Source organism: Aythya marila, assembly GCF_965140915.1.
Source record: "Aythya marila genome assembly, chromosome: 24".
NCBI classification, from domain to species: Eukaryota; Metazoa; Chordata; class Aves; order Anseriformes; family Anatidae; genus Aythya; species Aythya marila.
The window spans coordinates 6,089,624-6,107,151 of NC_139065.1; the positions used below are offsets into that span (position 1 = coordinate 6,089,624).

General features: G+C 62.3%; 1 protein-coding gene across 2 annotated transcripts; it reads left to right on the forward strand.

Moving 5' to 3' along the window:
• The first annotated feature begins 8,018 nt into the window (after positions 1 to 8,018).
• Positions 8,019 to 16,375, forward strand: CSF1 (colony stimulating factor 1). Of its 2 annotated transcripts, none has more exons than XM_082778443.1 (9): positions 8,019 to 8,105; positions 9,314 to 9,445; positions 11,185 to 11,247; positions 11,587 to 11,766; positions 11,998 to 12,175; positions 13,117 to 13,925; positions 14,223 to 14,278; positions 14,429 to 14,481; positions 14,778 to 16,375. In XM_082778443.1, the coding sequence occupies exons 1-8, from the start codon at positions 8,085 to 8,087 to the stop codon at positions 14,478 to 14,480; spliced, it is 1,491 nt and encodes a 496-aa protein (XP_082634569.1). In that variant the 5' UTR covers positions 8,019 to 8,084; the 3' UTR covers position 14,481; positions 14,778 to 16,375. The 2 variants fall into 2 exon arrangements, with proteins under 2 accessions (XP_082634569.1, XP_082634570.1); XM_082778444.1 differs by having other exon boundaries at positions 13,798 to 13,925.
• The last annotated feature ends 1,153 nt before the right edge of the window (positions 16,376 to 17,528 follow it).

Here is a 17,528-nt window from a genome sequence, read left to right on the forward strand (position 1 = left end):
CAAAAGAGGATGGAAAACTCTTGTGGTTGCTCAGGAATGGAGCAGGGCTGCAAGCAGACCACACGAGCCTCCAGATACGACAGCAGTGGCCGCAGGATTAAATTCCGCTGCATTATGCTTAATTAGGAGCACTGAGGGGGGTGTGGGGGGGCATTGACAGACTGGCCCCATTGCACCGTCGGGCAGGGGGAGCAGCATGGATCCCCTGGGGAAGGATGGGCAAGTGGGTCCCATGTTGAGCTGGGACTTGCTTGGCTCATGTCAGCCCCCCAAATTTGAGCCACCCCCTGATCCTCAGGGATCCTGGGGCCAGTCCTCTGACACTGCTTGGGATGGGAGGAATCCCGCTGGGAGGTGCTGACTTTCCCTGGCTCGGAGGTGCTCAGCCTCCTGTCCCAGTCCTGCCTCCTGCCCCCGTCCTGCATCCCACCCTTGCAGAGGCGCAGAGGATGACCCAAACTCAGGGTCAGGCCAAGCAGGCAAGGAGCCCCAGCAACCCCCCATGCCCCTGAGCATTGCCCTCTCTCCAGGGCCAGCCCTGCCCTCGCAGGTTCCCCACCATGGTTTTGTGCTCTTCAGCCTCGCTGGGCACTGTTTCCGCTGGCTGCATTGCGACAGCACCTTTCTCCGGGGCAGAGCGTGCACCCAGGCACGGCGCAGCTTGGGGTGAACCCATCGGGGTGACCAAATGTCCCCTTGCACACTTCTGCTCTCCACAGCCATCCTTGCGCCAGCACGAGTGAGGGGCAATTGGAAGAAGCCTCTGGGTGTTTTTTTGCTGCCGATACATCTCGGCCGCCTGCAGCGGGGTTCACGGGGGATGCAAGGGGCCGGCGGAAGGATGGGTGGAGGCATAGCAGCACATGCCAAGATGCATCAGACTGTTTTTCTGGTGGTGGATGAAGGTTGTTTGTGCTGTCCCGGGGATGATACAATGCTCTTGGCGTAGGTGCATGTCCCTGCGGCCGGGCACACGAGGCTCTATCGACCGGGCAGGAGGGTGAGCGAGGCTACGCTGCAGCATCTGCTCTTGCAGGCTGAGGGAAACAATTCACATGCTGAAAGGGCCCTGTTTTGAAAAAACAAAAACAAAAACTGCATCAAAAACTTGAATCTACAACCACAACCATGCAAGCAGTCCGAGTCCCCTCACCCCCTCGCTATAGCCTGCTCAGCTCTGCTTTTGGCTGTGGATGGGGGTCATGGAAGAGGATGGAGAAAAAGGGAAAGTGAAGGTGTCAGGGTGGGAAATGTCCCCACAGGAGGGAAGCTGAGGCCACCAGAATGGAGGCTGGGGAAGCCTCGGCCAGCTGTGAGGAAAGGGGAGGCTGAATTTAGCACCAGGGAGCGTGGGAGCAGCTCTGTGTGCTGTACGGCAGCCTTGCACCGCGAGAGCCTGGCTGCTCCTTGGTCCCACCGTGTCCCCCCTCATGACACGGGGCATGGGCTGCCTAGTAGTGGGGCCTTGGAACTGGTGTTGCTTGTGAGGCATTTGGTTTCCCAGAGCCCAAAAGATGATTTTAATAAAAGCAAGTGGATTCCAGACCATTTCCAAGCAGAGAGTTTGGCTGGAGAATAAGGCTGGAAAGCTTTATGCAACACCCCCAACTCCCTTTCACGCAGTTGTAGTGGGTCCAAATCTCCCCTTTTCAGCCCAAAGCGACCCGTTTGACTCAGCCAGTGCTGGGGCTCAGGGCTGCGAGCCCAGCTGGGCTCGCAGCACTCGTGTGCCACAGGGGCACATGAAAGCGGGGTGGCCCCCTCGATGCCACATGGTCCCTCTGAGCATCCCAGCCAGCAAGTGCACATCAAGACCAGCTCAGAACATGTCCCTGTGGTGGAGGAGGGCTGGATCCAGGCATCGAACCACACTCTCCTGCAGCCAAGGCTCATTAGGGCCAAACCACTGGCAGGCTACATTGGCACCCTGGTCCCCAGGTAGGGCTGGGGCTCTGGGGGCTGTCCTGGAGCCGTGCGCTGGAGGGAGGAGGCAGCTTTACTGCGAAACTGTTGAAATCACTGCTCCTAATGAAAAACAGCCTCACAGTGGCCAAACAGCTGATCCGCGGCCGGCAGGCTAAGTAATGCCTCGCATTCCTGGCAGGAGCCACTTCCTCCTGGAGGCGCGGGCTCTTTCCCTGGCGAGCAAGGCCCTTGGCATTCCCCTAGGCATGGGGCAGCCTCCAGACATTGAGGACAGCACCGGGCTGTAAAATTATGGCTTTCTGTGCCACGAAGGGGGTCAATTTGGTAGTTGAGCTGTCTGTCTGTCCATTTGCCTTTCCATCCAGATGGCCCCATCGATGTTTGTCTCCTTCTGCCTCCATCCACAATGAGGAAGATGATGGCGTTTGAGTCCCGCTGCACTCTGCAACCTCCAGCACAGACCACAGCACCCTGGGGACAGGTCATTGTCCCCCGGAGCATGACTTTGCCTGGCAGAGGAGGGAGATGCCGGAGATGTCCTTGCTTTGGGGGCCACCCCAGATGCCAAAGATGGATGTGCACAGGGGAAGGGGCTCAGCATCTCCCGGGGATGGATCCTGCACAGGGCAGAGCTCCTGGCCCCAGAGCAGGAGGGAGGTGGGTGTGGAGCAGGCTGGGGCCATGACTCAGCCCTTGCATGGCTCTCGCACACAGCCTGTCCCGTCCCTCTCCTCCCTCATCCCCAGCACAGCCCCGGCGGCACCTGGGGAGCCAGGGCCATGGCGGGGGCGCAGGCGGGGACGGGGCCTGTGTGTGATCAGGGCCAGTGGCTGATGTAAACAGCTCTGGCTGCAGATAAACAACCAGCCCTGCTGGGGAGGACAAGCAGCTCCTCTGTTTGCGCCCGGGGTGGCCGGGCCCAATCCAGACCCTCCCCGCACTGCCCAGGCAGCATCTCCATGGCAGAGAGTGGGGCTGGTGGAGCAGAGCACCCCTCCTGCCCCGTGTGTGGGGCTGGCACGGGGGTGCCATCCTGACAGCCTGGGGACTGTCCCCTGTGGGGTGCAGGCACCCCGCTCGAGGGTGGTGGTGGGGATTCGGCCATCTGGGTGCACACAAAGCACAGCAATTGTGTTGTCCAGCAGAGCAGCCTGAATGCAGCAGCCAGAGCTGTGTCAAAGCTCCTGCCTGGCCCTTGCGGCATCCGGGAGCCCCTGACCCCCCCGGTCTGGGTGCCGACGGTTCTCCCCCCCATGGCGCCAATGCTGGGCTTCCCTGGAGTGCTCCCAAGCCCTTTGCCCATCCATCCCCCGCTCCTGGCACGGAGATGCACTGTGTCCCGTCCCTCCCCATCTGTGCCCAGCTGCTCCCAGCACAGCCCCCGGACCCCCCCGTGGGGTGGCACCCGCCTGGCTCCAGCCGGGCTGACCGGAGGGTGCTGGGGCTGCGCCCACGCCGCACCGCAGGCAGCGGGTGGTGCCAAGCCAGCAGTGTGCAGGGCTGCGCAGGAGGTGGAGGGAGCTGGGGGCTGCCCACCCCCCCAGCACCCCAGCACCTCAGCTCTGGCTGTAGCCCTGGGCACTCATGGGTGCAGCCCCCGTGTTGCTGCATGGACCTGCATGGGGTGCAGAGCCTCCTGCTGCCACGCTGTAACCGCTGCAGCCATGGGGCTGCTGGTGGCAGCTCCTGCCCCCTCCCCCTTCCCCCCAAATCTTGATGGGTGCTGGGGCCACAGCCGAGAAGGCTTTTGCCGTGGGCTTGGCTGCATTCCTCAGCCTTGAGAGTGCCGGTGGAGGGAGGAGCGGGGCTGGAGCCTGGCGTGACTCAGCCACGGCGTGCTGGGGATGCGCTGGGGACACTTTGGGGCCATCACTTGTCTTCTGTCCCCCCTAGCCACATGGCACACACCACTGGTGTGGGGAAATGTTCCTGAATGAAAGGGATGGGATTTATCCTGCTGGCTCCTGCCCAGGGACCCCCCAACATGCTGGGGGGAGGGGGGAAGGAAATCCCCTGAGAGTCACCGTGGTTGCAAGCGGCCGGACCTTGGGTTACGATAACTATAAACAGGACTTTCTTTGCAGATGCAGCCTGACCCTGCGGTTCCCAGCCTGTCCCGCCAGCAGCCACCAAATCCCCAAAGCCCTGCACTACTGTCCTGCAGCACTGCCCTCCCATGGGGACCCCAGCACCCACCCAGGAAGGGGTGTAGGGCCCCGTGCACAGGGGGTGCACAAAGGTGTTTGGTGGGTCCTTCTGAGGAGCAGGGGGCAGAGGGTGCAGGAGGGAAGAAGAAGGGATTTTGTGGCGCTGATTGCTGTGGGGTGATGGCTTCAGCCTTGTCCCGTCATCTTCTCGTGACACCCTCAGTCTCCAGCACTGCTGGCCACATTCCTCCGGCTCCTCAAGGACTGGTGCGGGGCATTCCCACGGGGATTTCCAGCCTGGCATGCACCTCCCTGCCCACCCCGGTCCCACAGCAACACTGGCACAGGGGCAAAGCAGAGCCTGAGAGAGAGCCTGAGCCCATGGGTGAATCAGCAGGAAAGGAACAGATGAGGAGCTCGCAGCACTTCCTTGCTGGAAATAACTTTCTCTGTAGTGTGGTGAGTGGGCAGATGTGACTTCAGCAGATTTCCAGATAAGCCGATGGAGACGTGGGCTGAGCCTGAGTGCATGTCCCATGTAGGGAGCTGGAATGGCTTTGGATGTGCTGCAGGGTTCACCCCAAGAACCTCTTGGTGTTTGCCATCCCTAAAAAGCCTGCCAGAGGGAGGCACTGGGCTGTGCTGTGCTTCTGCTCCCATCGGGGCTGGGAAGAGGGGGAATATCTGACCACACTGCACCCCTCCAGCTCCCCGCGTGGCTCGGGTTGTGCTGAGGTGTCCTGGGTGCTCCAGCCTTGGGTGCAGAGGAGGAGACGTGGCTGCAGATGGGATCTTGCTGGTGCCTGGCCCTTTGGAGCCGGGAGCATCCTGCATCCTGCCCCTTGCCTTGGGGCTGGCTGGGGCTGGGGGCCGGCAGACATGGACCACCAGCCCCCGCCAGAGCCACAGGGACCACAGCCACCATCGGCAGCCCAGAGCTGAGCAGAGCCCAGGACAATGCCCTCAGCCCCACTGCTTCATCCTGCCTTTCTCCCCCAGGTAACAGCCCCTGGCTTGGGGATGGCTGTGGGGGAGATGCTGACAGCAGCCACCAGGCAATACCAGGGTGGTGATGGGGCCACTGGTCCCAGTTTGCAACTGGGAAGGGGCCCTTGCTCTGTTCCCCCCTTCCACAGATTTGGCATCACTAAGGAGATGCTGCTGCTGGTCACTCCTAAGCTCCCGCTGCCGTTTCTATTTCTGCCCCATGACTCAGGGATTTCGGCAGGTTTGGGAGGGGAGGAGGCATGACAGCACTTCCCTGCCAAAATAAAAGAGGCGTCTGCTTCCTCTGCTTCCCGCGCGCAGGGGGTGGATTATTAACCCGAGCGTGGCGCCGTCCGTCCAAACCCCGCGTTCACCAGCGATACGACAACACTGTCCCATGACTCTGGGCTGTGACAATTATCCGGTCACTTAAAGAGGAGGCGGGGGGAGAGTGTGCAAGAGAGAAGGAGCAGTGCAGCCCTCATCGGGCGCACAAGGGCTCCAAGCATGTGCACGGGGTCCCCGTGAGTCACCCCCAGGCCGGCGTCACCCGGCCACGTCCCTTGGGTGCCCACCTCGGCTTCCTCCCACTGCCAGGCGCCGCTAAGCCTCTGACAGCTCATGGTGGAAAATGAGAACAATCTCAGCAGCGGGGGGAGGAGGGTGCTCAGGAGTGCAGCTGGCTTTTAACCCCAGCATCCTTCCTCTCCTGTCCCCACCATCCTCAGCATCAATGTTTATCTGAGCGCGGATCCTAAAGGGCACTCATGGGTGAGAAGAGAGCTTGCCTATGTGGCACCCCTGAGTGCAGATGTGATGCCCTCTGGGGGCTGTCACTGCTGTCCCCATCTCTGGATGGCTCCCAGGTCTGCCCTGACCCCAAATCCCCATTGCTCCTCATCAGTTCCCCAGCCCTGTCCCCCCTCTCTCTGGGGTTATCTCAGCTCCAAGAAAAACCCTCAGCAGCTTCTGAAACCCCGCTCGCATTTCCGGCCTCGAGGAGCTGATATTGCTGCTTCCTCGAAGCTCGGATGTGGTGGCTGTCACCGACACGTGGCCCCTTGTCACTGCACCGTTGTCACCACTGCAGCCCAGGGCTACTGCTTACATCTAGTTGTGTTTGCAGAGTATTTTGCTTTCTGCTTCCCTGTTGGTGTGACGAACACTTTGCAAGCAAACATTTTGCCTCTTGACAACTAATTGTTTCCAGTTGCGTGCAAAACAAACAGGCAAAGAGCAGGAAAACCCCAAAAGCAGAGAGTGGGGCTTTCTGCATGCTGAGTGCCTAACACTGGTGGCTTTTGTGTCCCTGGCGGTAGCATGTCCCCAGATCTGTCCACAGATGGATCTCTGTGCACAGGAGTGCATGAACAGGTCCGTGCACTCGCAGATCCCTTCATGCACACCCTCACAAGTGGAGCTGTTCATGCACACGTGGAGCCATCCATGCACATCTGTGCATGCAGATCTGTCCTCGCATGCCCGTGCGAATGCATCCGTTCATGCATACATGGATCTGCGTGACGATGCACGCAGACCCATTCCCACACCTCCAAGCCCACTAGCTGCCTGGCACCAGCAATAGGAAAAGCAGCTGGGGGGAGCCGGAATCAGCCGAATGCCCTGGGGTCTCTCATCGTCCTCCTGTCCCGCGATGCCTCTGTTCCTGCCCTGCTCACACTTGCTGGCACTCACTGCCCTGAGCAGCATCCAGGGCACCCAGGAGCCCTGCAACCTGCACCCTGCCAGGTGCAGTGGGGGGCACCCTGTCCCAAACCCTCTGCAACCCTCTGCATGGCAGAAGTTTCTCACAAGGGCTTTTCTCCTGCAGGATTTCCTGCAGGAAAACTTCTGGCATGGATAAAAAGCAAGGCGCAAAGTCACATGTGCTGCACTGGCGTGTGTGTTTGTGTATGAGCACGTTTCTGTATCCCAGGCAGGGACTGTGTTTATATACCCCGTGTGTGCAACGGGTATGTACAGGTGTGCACACAGCTGCATGGCTACGCAGTTGTGTGTGCATGTGCATGTAGGAGTTCACGCAATTGTACACGACAAGAGTGTTTGTTCGGGCATGCACATATGTACGCCTGTGCCTGCATGGGTGTCCATGCAGGACTGTGTCCGTGTGCAGGTGTGGGGGCTGTGCATGCATGTGAGGTGCTGTGTGTGTGTTGTATGTGCATGTGTGTGTGTGCACAGGGCTGTGCATGCGTGCTTGTGTGTGTGTGCACGTGTGTACGTATCCAGGGGTGTGCCTGTCTGCATGTGTGTATGCATACCAACACATCCCAGGGGTGTGCATGCACATACATGTGTGCACATCCCAGGGCTGTGTCTGCATGCACACGTGAGTGTTCCAAGGGGTGTGCATGTGCATACAGGTGTGTACATGCCTCAGATCCGTGCCTGGATGTGCGTGCACGCACTTCTGCACATTCCAAGTGCTGTGCGTGCACAGACACTTGTGCACATGCCAGGGCCGTGCCTGGACGCGTGTGCACGTGCGCATGTTCCGAGGGGTGTGCATTGCGTGCACACGGGCGTGCAAGCTCCAGGGCTGTGCACGCAGCTGCCTGTGTGTGTCCAAGTGTGCGCGTGCCCGGGGCGTGCCCGCGCATACGAGTGGGTGTCCAACGCCCCCCCCCTCCCATCTCCCTCCCCATTCCAAGGCCTGGACGCGCGCAAGTGTGTGCGCGTGCATGTGCCCGCGTGCGCGAGCCGCACGGGGCAGATGGGGGGGGAGATGGGCAGGGGGAGATGGGCAGGGGGATATCAAGGGGGTGGGGGGGGGGATGGCGGGGCCGCCCCGCGCCCCCCGGCCCGAGCCGAGCGGGGCCGAGCGGAGCCGAGCGGGGCCGCGCCGCGCCGGGGGCTGGCCGCCCGCCAGCCCTTTCTCATAAACCACATGCTGCCGCGGCCCTATAAAGGGCAGCGCGGCGGCGGCGGCGGCTCAGCCCGGCCCCGTTCGCCGCCTCGCCCGCACCGCCCGGCCCGCGGCACCCCGGCCCCACGGCAGCCCCCATGCCCCGCCTCGGAGCCAAGGTACCCTCGCGCCCCCCCCCCGCTCCCTCCCACCCCTTAAGCTCCTCGCCGGGCTCCGGGAGACCCCCTCCCGTCTTTGCCGCCCCCCCTCCCTCCTTCTCGCTCCCCCCCCCCCTCCCAGCTCCGGTCCCGTTGCCACCTGTGCGGATCCCCCCCCCGGCACGGGGCTCCTCGCGGGTGCCCCCCGCCCGCCCCGCCGTATTCCGGCCCCCGTGTCCCCGCCCGGGGCTCGCAGAGGGGACGTGGCGAGGGCCCCCCCTTGGAGACCCCCGGATCCGGCCACGTCCCCGGCGCCGGGAGGCTCCGGCCCCGTCCCGGCCCCCTGTGTCCGATTGCTTTCGCTTCCAGCCCCGTCCCGGTTCTCGCTCCCAGCCCGTCCCCGGCGGGGTGTGGCTCCATCCCCGTCCCCGGGAAGCTCGGACCCCGGCTCGGTCCCTGGCTCCGTCCCGGTCCCGGCGCGGGGTGGCTCCGTCCCAGCGCCGGTCCCGGTCCCGGTCCCCAGCCCCGTCCCGGCGGGGCGAGGCTCCAGCCAGCCGTGGCCGTGGCCCGCCGGTGCCCCGGGCAGCATCCGCAGTTTCACAAGCCGGGAGGATTTCTGGGCTGACTCCCAGGGAAATTCCCCCCGGCCGCCACCCGGGCACCCTCTCGGTGCTGGGATGAGGGACACGCGTGTCCCCCACGGGGGGGCTCTGCCCAGTCCCTGTCGCGGGGGAGTCAGCCCCGGGGGAGCCCCGCTGCCCACCGGGGTGCTCGGGCCTCCCCGCGGCTTGCAGGGAGCTGGGGGGGGAGGTTGGGGTGATGCCAGAGCCGACGCGTGGAAATAGCCCTGCGGGTGCAGACGGTGGAGGCTGGGGAGTCTGGAGGGTGGGAGAGGATTTTTGGGGGTGGGTGGCTCAGTACCCCTGCCTGCAGCTGGGGCGGAGGCATGAGAACCACGGTGGGGAGAGGGGACGGGGCTGGATGGAGGGGGAGAGCTTGTGCCTCGGCCATTCAGCCCCTGTGCCTGCTGGCGACTGGGAAATTCCCCTCTGACCTGGTGCCTGAAAATAACAGGATGGCATGGGCACGGGTGGGAGGACAGGGGTGTCTGTGTGTGTGTCTGTGTGTGTCGTCTACTGCAAAGGTGGCTCCTCTGGGGGAGGAGGCAGGGAAGGGCGGGGGGCTCATTGGTCCAGCACCGCTCTGAGCCGTTGCTCTGCTGTGCTCAGGTGTGCCTGCTCCGCTGCACCCTGTTGTCGTCCCTCCTCCTCCTACTCATCTGCAGCATCCATGAGACGGAGCAGAACAGCTACTGCCAGCAGATCATCACGGAGAAGCACCTGGCTGAGCTGGAGGAGCTGGTGAGTGCCCTCCTGGGCCCTGCTGCAGGACAGAGGCTTGCTTGGGGCCGGGTGGGTGCCAATCAGCCCCCGCAAGCTCTTCGGCAGCTCCACGAGCAAAGTGACAGCACCCAGGAGCCAAGCATCAGTGGGCACCCGACATGAGTGGGAGCTGGGAGTGATGCACCGTCATGCCTTGAGTGAGCGTGGCTGCAGAAAAGTGCCAGTGGGAGAAACAGCTGGGAACGTGAGCTGGAAGGGGGCAACGGGCACCAGCATCTGCCACAGAGAGCACGAGGCAGGGGACAGTGGGGAAGTGGCAGAGAGGACTGGGACTGTGGTGTTTTCCGGGCTGCAACGGCTGCGCAGGGGTTAAGCCAAGGAATCTGGCTGCATTCCTGAGTCCAGCTGCTTGCCTGGAAGCTGGGCTGGCAATGGGGCTGTGGGTGGGTGGCAGGCAGTGAGGGGGGCCGCTGGCCAGGCGATGGAGCCAGCCGGGCTGGTGTGATGGGTGCCTTTGCTCTGCATGGCGCATGGGCAGTGCCGGGTGCTCGCACTCTCCCCAGGGGAGACGAATCCTGGCCCCATCCCTGCTGCCGGGGCCGCATCCTGTGCTGGCCCTTGGCTCACCTCTTGAGTGGGAATTACGTGGTTGCCCGCGGATGCTCAGGGGAGGCACGGGAATCAGGGGCACGCAGGGATTTGTACGGATGCGTTTGTCGCAGATTAAATTCTGCCGTTGTGGCACTGCTGGCCTCGCAGCTAACAGGGAGCAAGAGGCAGCAGCGGTGCCACTGAGTCCTGCACCGAGCTCAGCCGCCACTTCTTAGCATGTAACCGCTATGTCCGGGCTCACTTTACCTCTTCCTCTTTAAGCACCAAGCTGCGGTGCCAGGAGCTGGCAGATGTTGTATTTGCAAGCTTGGCTTCCTCTGCCCAAGCTCTTCCTGCAGCCCTGTGCCCCCAGGAAGCCTTTGCTTTGCAGCCCACCGGGATCAAAAACGGGCGCGTGGCGGGGGGAGAAAGGGGATGGTGCAGGTTTGAATGAAAGCCATGGTTTCCCTGCTGGAATCACAATCCTCTCCTCCTCTGGCCGTGCAAAGGCGTTTGCAGAGCCGGCCCTCGCTGCAGCCCCGTGGGATAATGGAGCAATTGTTTCCAGTACGGCACAGCTCTTCTGGCAGCCCGCACCCTCCCAGCCTGGGATGCGGGCCCGGAGGCGGGCTGCACGCCCTGGAGGAGGGCTTGCCTTTGGGGCGGTTGTTTGGGGGATTTTCCTCCTTTTGCATTGGGAAATGTTCATGGCACGGGGCTCTGCTCAGGTCTGGGCGGCAGCACTGCCTGCAGGATTCCAGTGTTGTGCAGAGCTGGGGATTTGTGATCTCGGTGTCACGGTCACATCCTGACGTGCTGTGAAGTGCCCCGGTGCAGGAGGTGGCAGATGCTCTTTTGCAGCTTGGCTGCAGCATGAGCTGGGCTGGGAGGGGGGTGGGGAGGAGGAGAATGATGGATGGAGAGGGAACGGTGGGGGAGGCAGGACGTCCCTGGTACGGGGCCATCCTGGCGGGAGGAGAGATCTGGCCTTGACCTTAGGGGAGTGTCTGGAGGAGAAGAAGGGTGTGGGATCAGTGTGTGGGGGAGCAGAGCCCCCAGCACTGTGGGTCCGGGGGGCTTGTGCACACTCAGGCGGCAGGGCTGGGTCGTGCCCCCTCCTGCTGCACTGCGTGGCTGTGGGCTGACACCCCGCTCTGTCCTTGCAGGCGGACACCCAGATGCAGCATCCGGGCAGGGTCTCCTTCAAGTTCATCAATAAGATGCAGCTGGTGAGTGGCTCCTCGCCAGGTACTGGGAGATGGAAGGGGACAGGGACTGGGGCTGGCTCCCTGGGTGCTTTGGGGTGTCCATATTGGGGTGCACCCCTTTTGCCCACAGACCCCACGTCCCCTCATTCGTCCCCCTTTGCAGGAGGCAGGACAGGCCCCTTGTGGGGAACTTCATAGCCCTTCTGGTCAGGCTGTGAAGTCTCAACTCATGCAGACTGGGAGCACAGGAAGGCATTTTGTGTCTCCGTGCCTCAGTTTCCCCAGGGGGGGTGGGACGATGGTGCTCCCTGTACCCATGCAGTAACCAGTCTCTCCTCCTGGGGGTTGTTGCCCTCCCAGAGTGACTCCGTCTGCTATGTGAAAGCTGCCTTTCCTCTGCTGGGCAAGATCCTAAACAGAACAGTGTTCAAGGAGAACTCTTCCAATGCCAAGAAGATGCAGATGGTGCGCAGGATGTATGACAGCATTGATGAGAACGTGGACCCCTGCATCAGGGAGGAGGATGACAAGGAGCGCATGGTATGGGGTCCTCTGCCCTTCCTGGTGGCTGCCAGACCCACAGGGGTATGGGGCTGAGTGCTTGCCTGTGGGGTGGGCGCATCCTGGAAGTGGAGCAGAGCTGGGTGGCTGTGGGGAGCCCCTACGTGGGTCAGACCCAGCCACGGGTGCAGCACCGTACCCACAGTGGGGACACCAGGCAGGATCGGGGCAAATGCTGGGACCCGGTGCTGAGCCCAGCTCTTCCTCCAGCTCTCAGAGATGTGCTTCGAGGAGTTCACCACGTCCCCCTATGAGATGCTGGCACTGGTGAAGCAGTTCTTCCAGGACATCAACCTGCTGCTGCAGAGCAAGGAGACCTTCGAGAAGGACTGCAGCCAGGTGTACCGCAGCATGTGCGTGGGGCCCAGGCAGCCCAGCTCCTCGCCAGGTAAGGCACCGGGGCTCTGCCTCTGCCTGCCAAACCCAGCGCGGGCTTGCCTGCATGGGACAGCTTGAGAGCCGCGCGTGCACCTTCTGTGCACACGTGGGTGCAGCTCGTGTCTGTGGGTCTGTCTGCGTTGCTCGGCTGGTGGCCGTCCCCGTGGTGTTGGTGAGCTCTGTGTCTGCGTTTGGGGAAGGGGCCAACCACCCTCTGGGGGTGGGAAAAGCTTCAGAGGGGGGGCCGCATCCTGCTGGGATGGGAAATGCAGCTGGAAACAAGGCCAGAGAGAGGCACTGAGGAGTGTCAGGAGGCAGCTCCATCGGCTCGGCTTGAGGTATCAGGCTTGGCTTCATCTCCAAAGACTGAGCATCTGGGTTGGCAAAAGAGCCAGCATGCTGCATGACCTCAGCTGAGCCCCGTTGCTGCCCTGTGCCTCAGTTTCCCCTGGGAATGGTCCTGTGGAGTAAATGCCTCCAGGCTGGGTGAGGCTCAGCCACCATGCCAAGTGTTGCCCGCTGGGGTGGAAGAGCCCCTGCTGCCGTCTGCGCTTGTGCGAGCACCCACGCTGTTGTCTGCATGCCTGTGGAGGAGATGTCTCACTGTCGTCTGTGCTGGGCTGTGCCTTGCCACCGCACCGTGGGGACCATGGGGACGTTGAACCTGGCCAGCTCCTGTCAGCGATGCTGTGCTGTGGATAACCCGCTGCTGTCAGCTCAGGGGACCCGGTGATGGGGCTTGCTTCATCCTGCCTGGTTCCTGTCACCTCTGTCTTGCTGCCATGTCTGGTCCTGCCTGCTTCCTGCCTCCCCTTCGCTCTCCTTCCTGGGGCTGTTTGGTTCGCATGGGAACACAGGGGGCTGGGGGAGCTTCCCCTGCCTCAGATCTGCTGTCTGCCCTTCTTGGAGGCTAGTGACCCCACGGCCGTCTCTTCTCTCTGCTTCTTTCAGGTGTGGGGACAGATCCTGACTGCAATTGCCTGTCCCCTGCCCTCCCTTCTGCCACCCAGCCCTCCCTATCTTCTGCCACCCATGCCAGCAGAGAAATGGCACCCGCTAGTGCCCGGGTCCCTTTCAGCTTCCTCCATGGCACCCTCGCTGAGTTAGGCAGCAGCGCCCTGTCTCAGTCCCCCAGTAGCTTGGAGGGCAGCTCAGGGACCGACGAGGTCCCAGGAATTGAGCTCAGTGACACGGAATCAGCAGTGTCCCCCAGGATGCAGCAGACGGCTGGAGCCGGCGGCACCGCCGAAGCCCTACTGGATCCGGCCACCACCGCCGACCCGGCAGCTGAGGACATCTCCATCCCCTCCCGAGGGATGGCGGAGGAGGGCACCGGAGCCTCTGTCCTTCCAGATCAGCCCTCCTCGCCCCAGAGGATGAGCACCAAGATGCCAGCAGCGTCCCCCAGCACTGTCTCTGTGGGCCACCGCGGGGCCAGGATCCGTCCCACGGAGACACCTGAGCCGGTCACGCAGCTCCGCTTCTCCAGGATGGCCCCGTCGGCGCGGGGCCGGGCACCGGGCAGCCTTGGGGACAGCGCGAGGGCGCGGGGCTGGGGGCTGAGTCGGCTGCGGGATCCCGAGGACGGCGGGGCCGGACCCAGCTTTGACTCGAGCTTTGTTCTGAGCGCAGAGCAACACAGGAAGGAGCCGAAAGCCAGGGAGAGCCACCGGGAGCTCCTGATATACGTCATGGTGGCCAGCGTTGTGGCTGTCTTGCTGGCCATGGGCGGGCTGCTCTTCTACAAGTATAAATCCAAGGTGAGCCCATCCCTGGCTGTGAGCATCCTCATCCATCCCTGCCTCCCTTTCCCCACTCATCTCTTGGATTTCCAGTGGGGTGCTGCATGGGTTGACATGGGGACCGTGTGAACCCCCTTCCTGTCAGTGCCCCCCATTATGGGGCAGGGAGATGCGGAGCAGGGTGGAGGGGTGTTACTGGGGAGATTTCTACCCCCTTCTCCTGGTTTTGTTCTACTGAGTGTAGGGGGTGGGAGCCTCCCCCATGGGAAGCCCCATTCCCAGGGCTCACCCCCCGTTCCCTCTCCCTCCATGCAGGTCCTGGAGAGGCCACTGGAAGAGGGGGGCTGCGACCCTGAGGAGCCAGAGCGAAGGTGGGTGCAGGGTCACCCAGTGCCATCACAGCTCTTGGTAGAGGGCTCCAGGGAGCCCCCCCCACACACACACCCTGGCTGTGGCCCCCGCCCTGGGGACCCTGGCTGGGGCCATCCTGCCCTAATCCCCTCCTGGGCTTTTCTTTGCAGGGCACTACAGGGAGCGAGGGGGTGCCCGGAGGTGGAGATGCAGGAGCTGTGAGGTGAGTGGGGGGGGCCCAGGGGCAGGGGCTGGACCCCTCCCTGTCCCTGCAGGCGCTGACTTTGTTTTTTATTCAGCTGCTGACAGTGCTGAGCAGGGTGGGGACACACAGATGAGCAGGGCTGTGCCCTGATGCTGCCGGTGTGCAGTTTTGTAGCCTATTAATTCATTATTAGGATTTATATACATTTAAATAATATATTAAAAATGCATTTGTTATTTTTTTTTTTCCATTTTAAAAAACATATTACTCCCCTCCTTAGCATCATGTCCCACTGACACTTCTGCTCTCCCCAGGGCCCCAGGTGGGATGTGAAGCTGCTCGGGGGACGGACGGGGATGCTCCTCGCTGTGCGAAGAAGGGCCGGTGCGTGCTGGCCCTGCTGCAGCCTCCCCCCGGCGGCGATGATGCTCACACCCCCCCCCTCCCTAGCCCCATGGCAGAAGACTGCAAAACCACGGGCAAAGACGGAAGGGTGGGGGGGACGCACCCCGTGCGGAACCCCGGCACCTGGGAGCACATGGCTGGAAGGCGCTGGAGCATCACCAAGGGGCTCTGCGGGGCCGGCGGCAGAGGCAGGGCTGCAGTGCACGGAGCGTGGCGCTGGCTGCGGGACAGGGACAGTGTTGGATTTGGGCTGCACTGCCTGAAGCTCGGAGAGGAGTAGCTCCCCGGATCCAGCCAGGATTCGCCGCTGCCCATTGCTCCTCTCCTACCCCGGCACAGCAGGAGCTGGATGGCACCCTGTGCACCCCTCCTGCACCCCAGTTGCCGAGGAGCCGTGGCCGGGACCCCCCCACCCCTCTGCCTCCCCGTGCCTGCACAGACTGCATGCCCTGAACTGCAAGGGGAGAACCCTCACACTGTGAATATTTAATGCCCCCAGGCAGGGGGTTGACGCTTGGTGCCATCCCCGTCCTGCTGCCGCTGTGGCACGTCCTACGCACCTGAGCTGGCCTTGGGAGCTGCCTGGCACCGCTTTGTGCATTAGGGTTTTATTTTAATGTGGTGGATGAATGCCTTTATCCGACAGAAGATTTTTTTGTTTTTGTTTTTTGGGGGGGGGCAGGGGGAAGAGGGCTCCTGCCTCCCTGCAAGGTTATTGCCGCGAGCTGGCCTCGCTCCAGACTGGATTTTTGCAACTGTGCTTTGGAGCAGGGGAAGGCAGCGGTGCAGGGGCTGCTTTCGCATGGGTGGGAGCTGGAGCGTCCCCCCTGGCACTGCCTTGGGGCGCACCGGCAGCACCTTGGGGTGCACCTGCACAAGCTGCCCTTGCCCCTGGGCTTCATCCTGCCCCCCTGCAGCGTTCCCCAGGCCCCGCATTGAGCGTGGCCGTGCTGCTCTTTGGATTTGAAGCATTATTTTTATACAGTGGAAGAAAATTGGAACAAACCACACTTTTTAAAGCATTACGATTAATTTTTCTATGTGTATTTATGACGGCCAAAAGGAGATGTTTCCTGGGGTGAGAGACCAGCATAAGTCAGGAGAGAAGCCCCGCAGCAGGGTGCCCAGGCTGGGTGCCCGCTGGTGTAAGCCTCCAACTTGGCAACACTTTGCACGGAGGGGGAGGTGGGGGGGGAGACAGCCTGTGGTCAGACCGGGATGGGCTCGTTTTGCCTCTTTTTTTTCATTTTTTTTTTTTATACAGTGAAATATTTTATACAAAGTCATTTAAAGAAGTCTATTTAAAGAAAAGAATAGAAAATGGCTTGTATATTTAATATTATTAATAAACACAGATGTGTAGCACTTTGCAATGGTGGGAACTGATTGGGGGGGGAGGCGGGGAGTAGGGGGATGCATCTTGGGATGGGGGTGTCCTGGCCTGGATGTCTGTGCTGATGCGGGGCACGTTCTGTGGGGTGTGGAAGGGGGACCCTGGCTCCCAGAGCAGAAGGGATGTGGGGATGGGGACAGCGATGGCTCCATGCTCATTGCAGCTGTGTATCTGTGACTTCTGCCTGTGCTGGGGGGGGGGGCATTTCAGCTGCTCTGCCTGGCCCCCTGCCCCTTGGCAGCAAGCTGGGGGCTGTCCCGCTCCCTTCCCCTGCAGGAAAGCCAGGGGAGGTGGTTTCCCGGCCCTGGGGTGCTCCAGCTGGCCCAGCACTGACCTGGGACTGGTCTAAGGAGTGAGGCTCAGATCTGCAGGGAGCCCCCTTGGGGGGGGGCTGGGGGCTGCAGGGCAAGGTCTGGCTGTGACCAAGGCATGGGGCCGGTGCTGGGGTCAGGGTATGCGCTGCCCCTGCCCTTTTCCTGTTGATGCGTGCTGGAGTTCACGGTCACGGCAGGAGGGCAGCAAGATGGATCCGGCCTTCCTGCTGCCTGGGGCATTCCACCCGCATCCCTGTGCTGTGAGTGAGGGTGCAGGGCTGAACCACCACCCCCCCAACCCCAAAATGCATGGGAAGGAGCTGAAGCAGCTGCTAAAAGCAAACACACTTGAGGTTGCTTCCTGCGAGCACTTTGCTTGGCGAGGCAGCGCACCGCAAGCTATTTCCTTCTCCCCCCTCCAGCTGCCCGAGCCCCTGTCCTGCTGCTGCTGCACACAGACGGTTCCCCGGGGGCACACGGGGGGTTGAGGAGGGGGCTTTGCCACTGCCTGCAGCCCCATGATGGGCCTGAGTGGGGTCTGCGGCTCAGGCAGTGCGGGAGTGAGCCCCTATCGCTTGCCCCTATCGCTTGCCCCTATTGCTCTCTGGGGACACGAGGCGGGGGGGGGGCAGGATAGGGCCAGGGAGCCCTTTGTGGGCTTTGGGGCCTTGTTTGCTGACAAACAGGATTCCTCGAGGAGAGCTGACTCAGCCCTGCCCTTCCTCTCCCCAGCAGCAGCCGGGGGTTTCCCAGGTCCACATCCCCTTCCCAAGGAAGTGGGACCTATATATATCCCGCCGATCCAGGCCACAGTCATTATGGTCTCAGTGGGGGGGTGTTTAAGGTCAGAGGCTGCCTGGGTGGTGGGGAGGGGGTGGGCAGGGTGCCCGGGCTGGGAGGGCTGGGGGCAGCCAGCCCCTGCCCTGCAGGCAGCTCCAGGTGGAAGCCGGCAG

What these genes read in the sequence shown, in the direction of transcription:
- CSF1 (XM_082778443.1), top strand. Translation starts at nt 8,085, where the DNA reads ATGCCCCGCCTCGGAGCCAAG. An exon ending in TCATCAATAAGATGCAGCTG is followed by an intron (nt 11,248 to 11,586) that starts GTGAGTGGCTCC and finishes TTGCCCTCCCAG; the next exon opens with AGTGACTCCGTCTGCTATGT. An exon ending in AGGATGACAAGGAGCGCATG is followed by an intron (nt 11,767 to 11,997) that starts GTATGGGGTCCT and finishes CTCTTCCTCCAG; the next exon opens with CTCTCAGAGATGTGCTTCGA.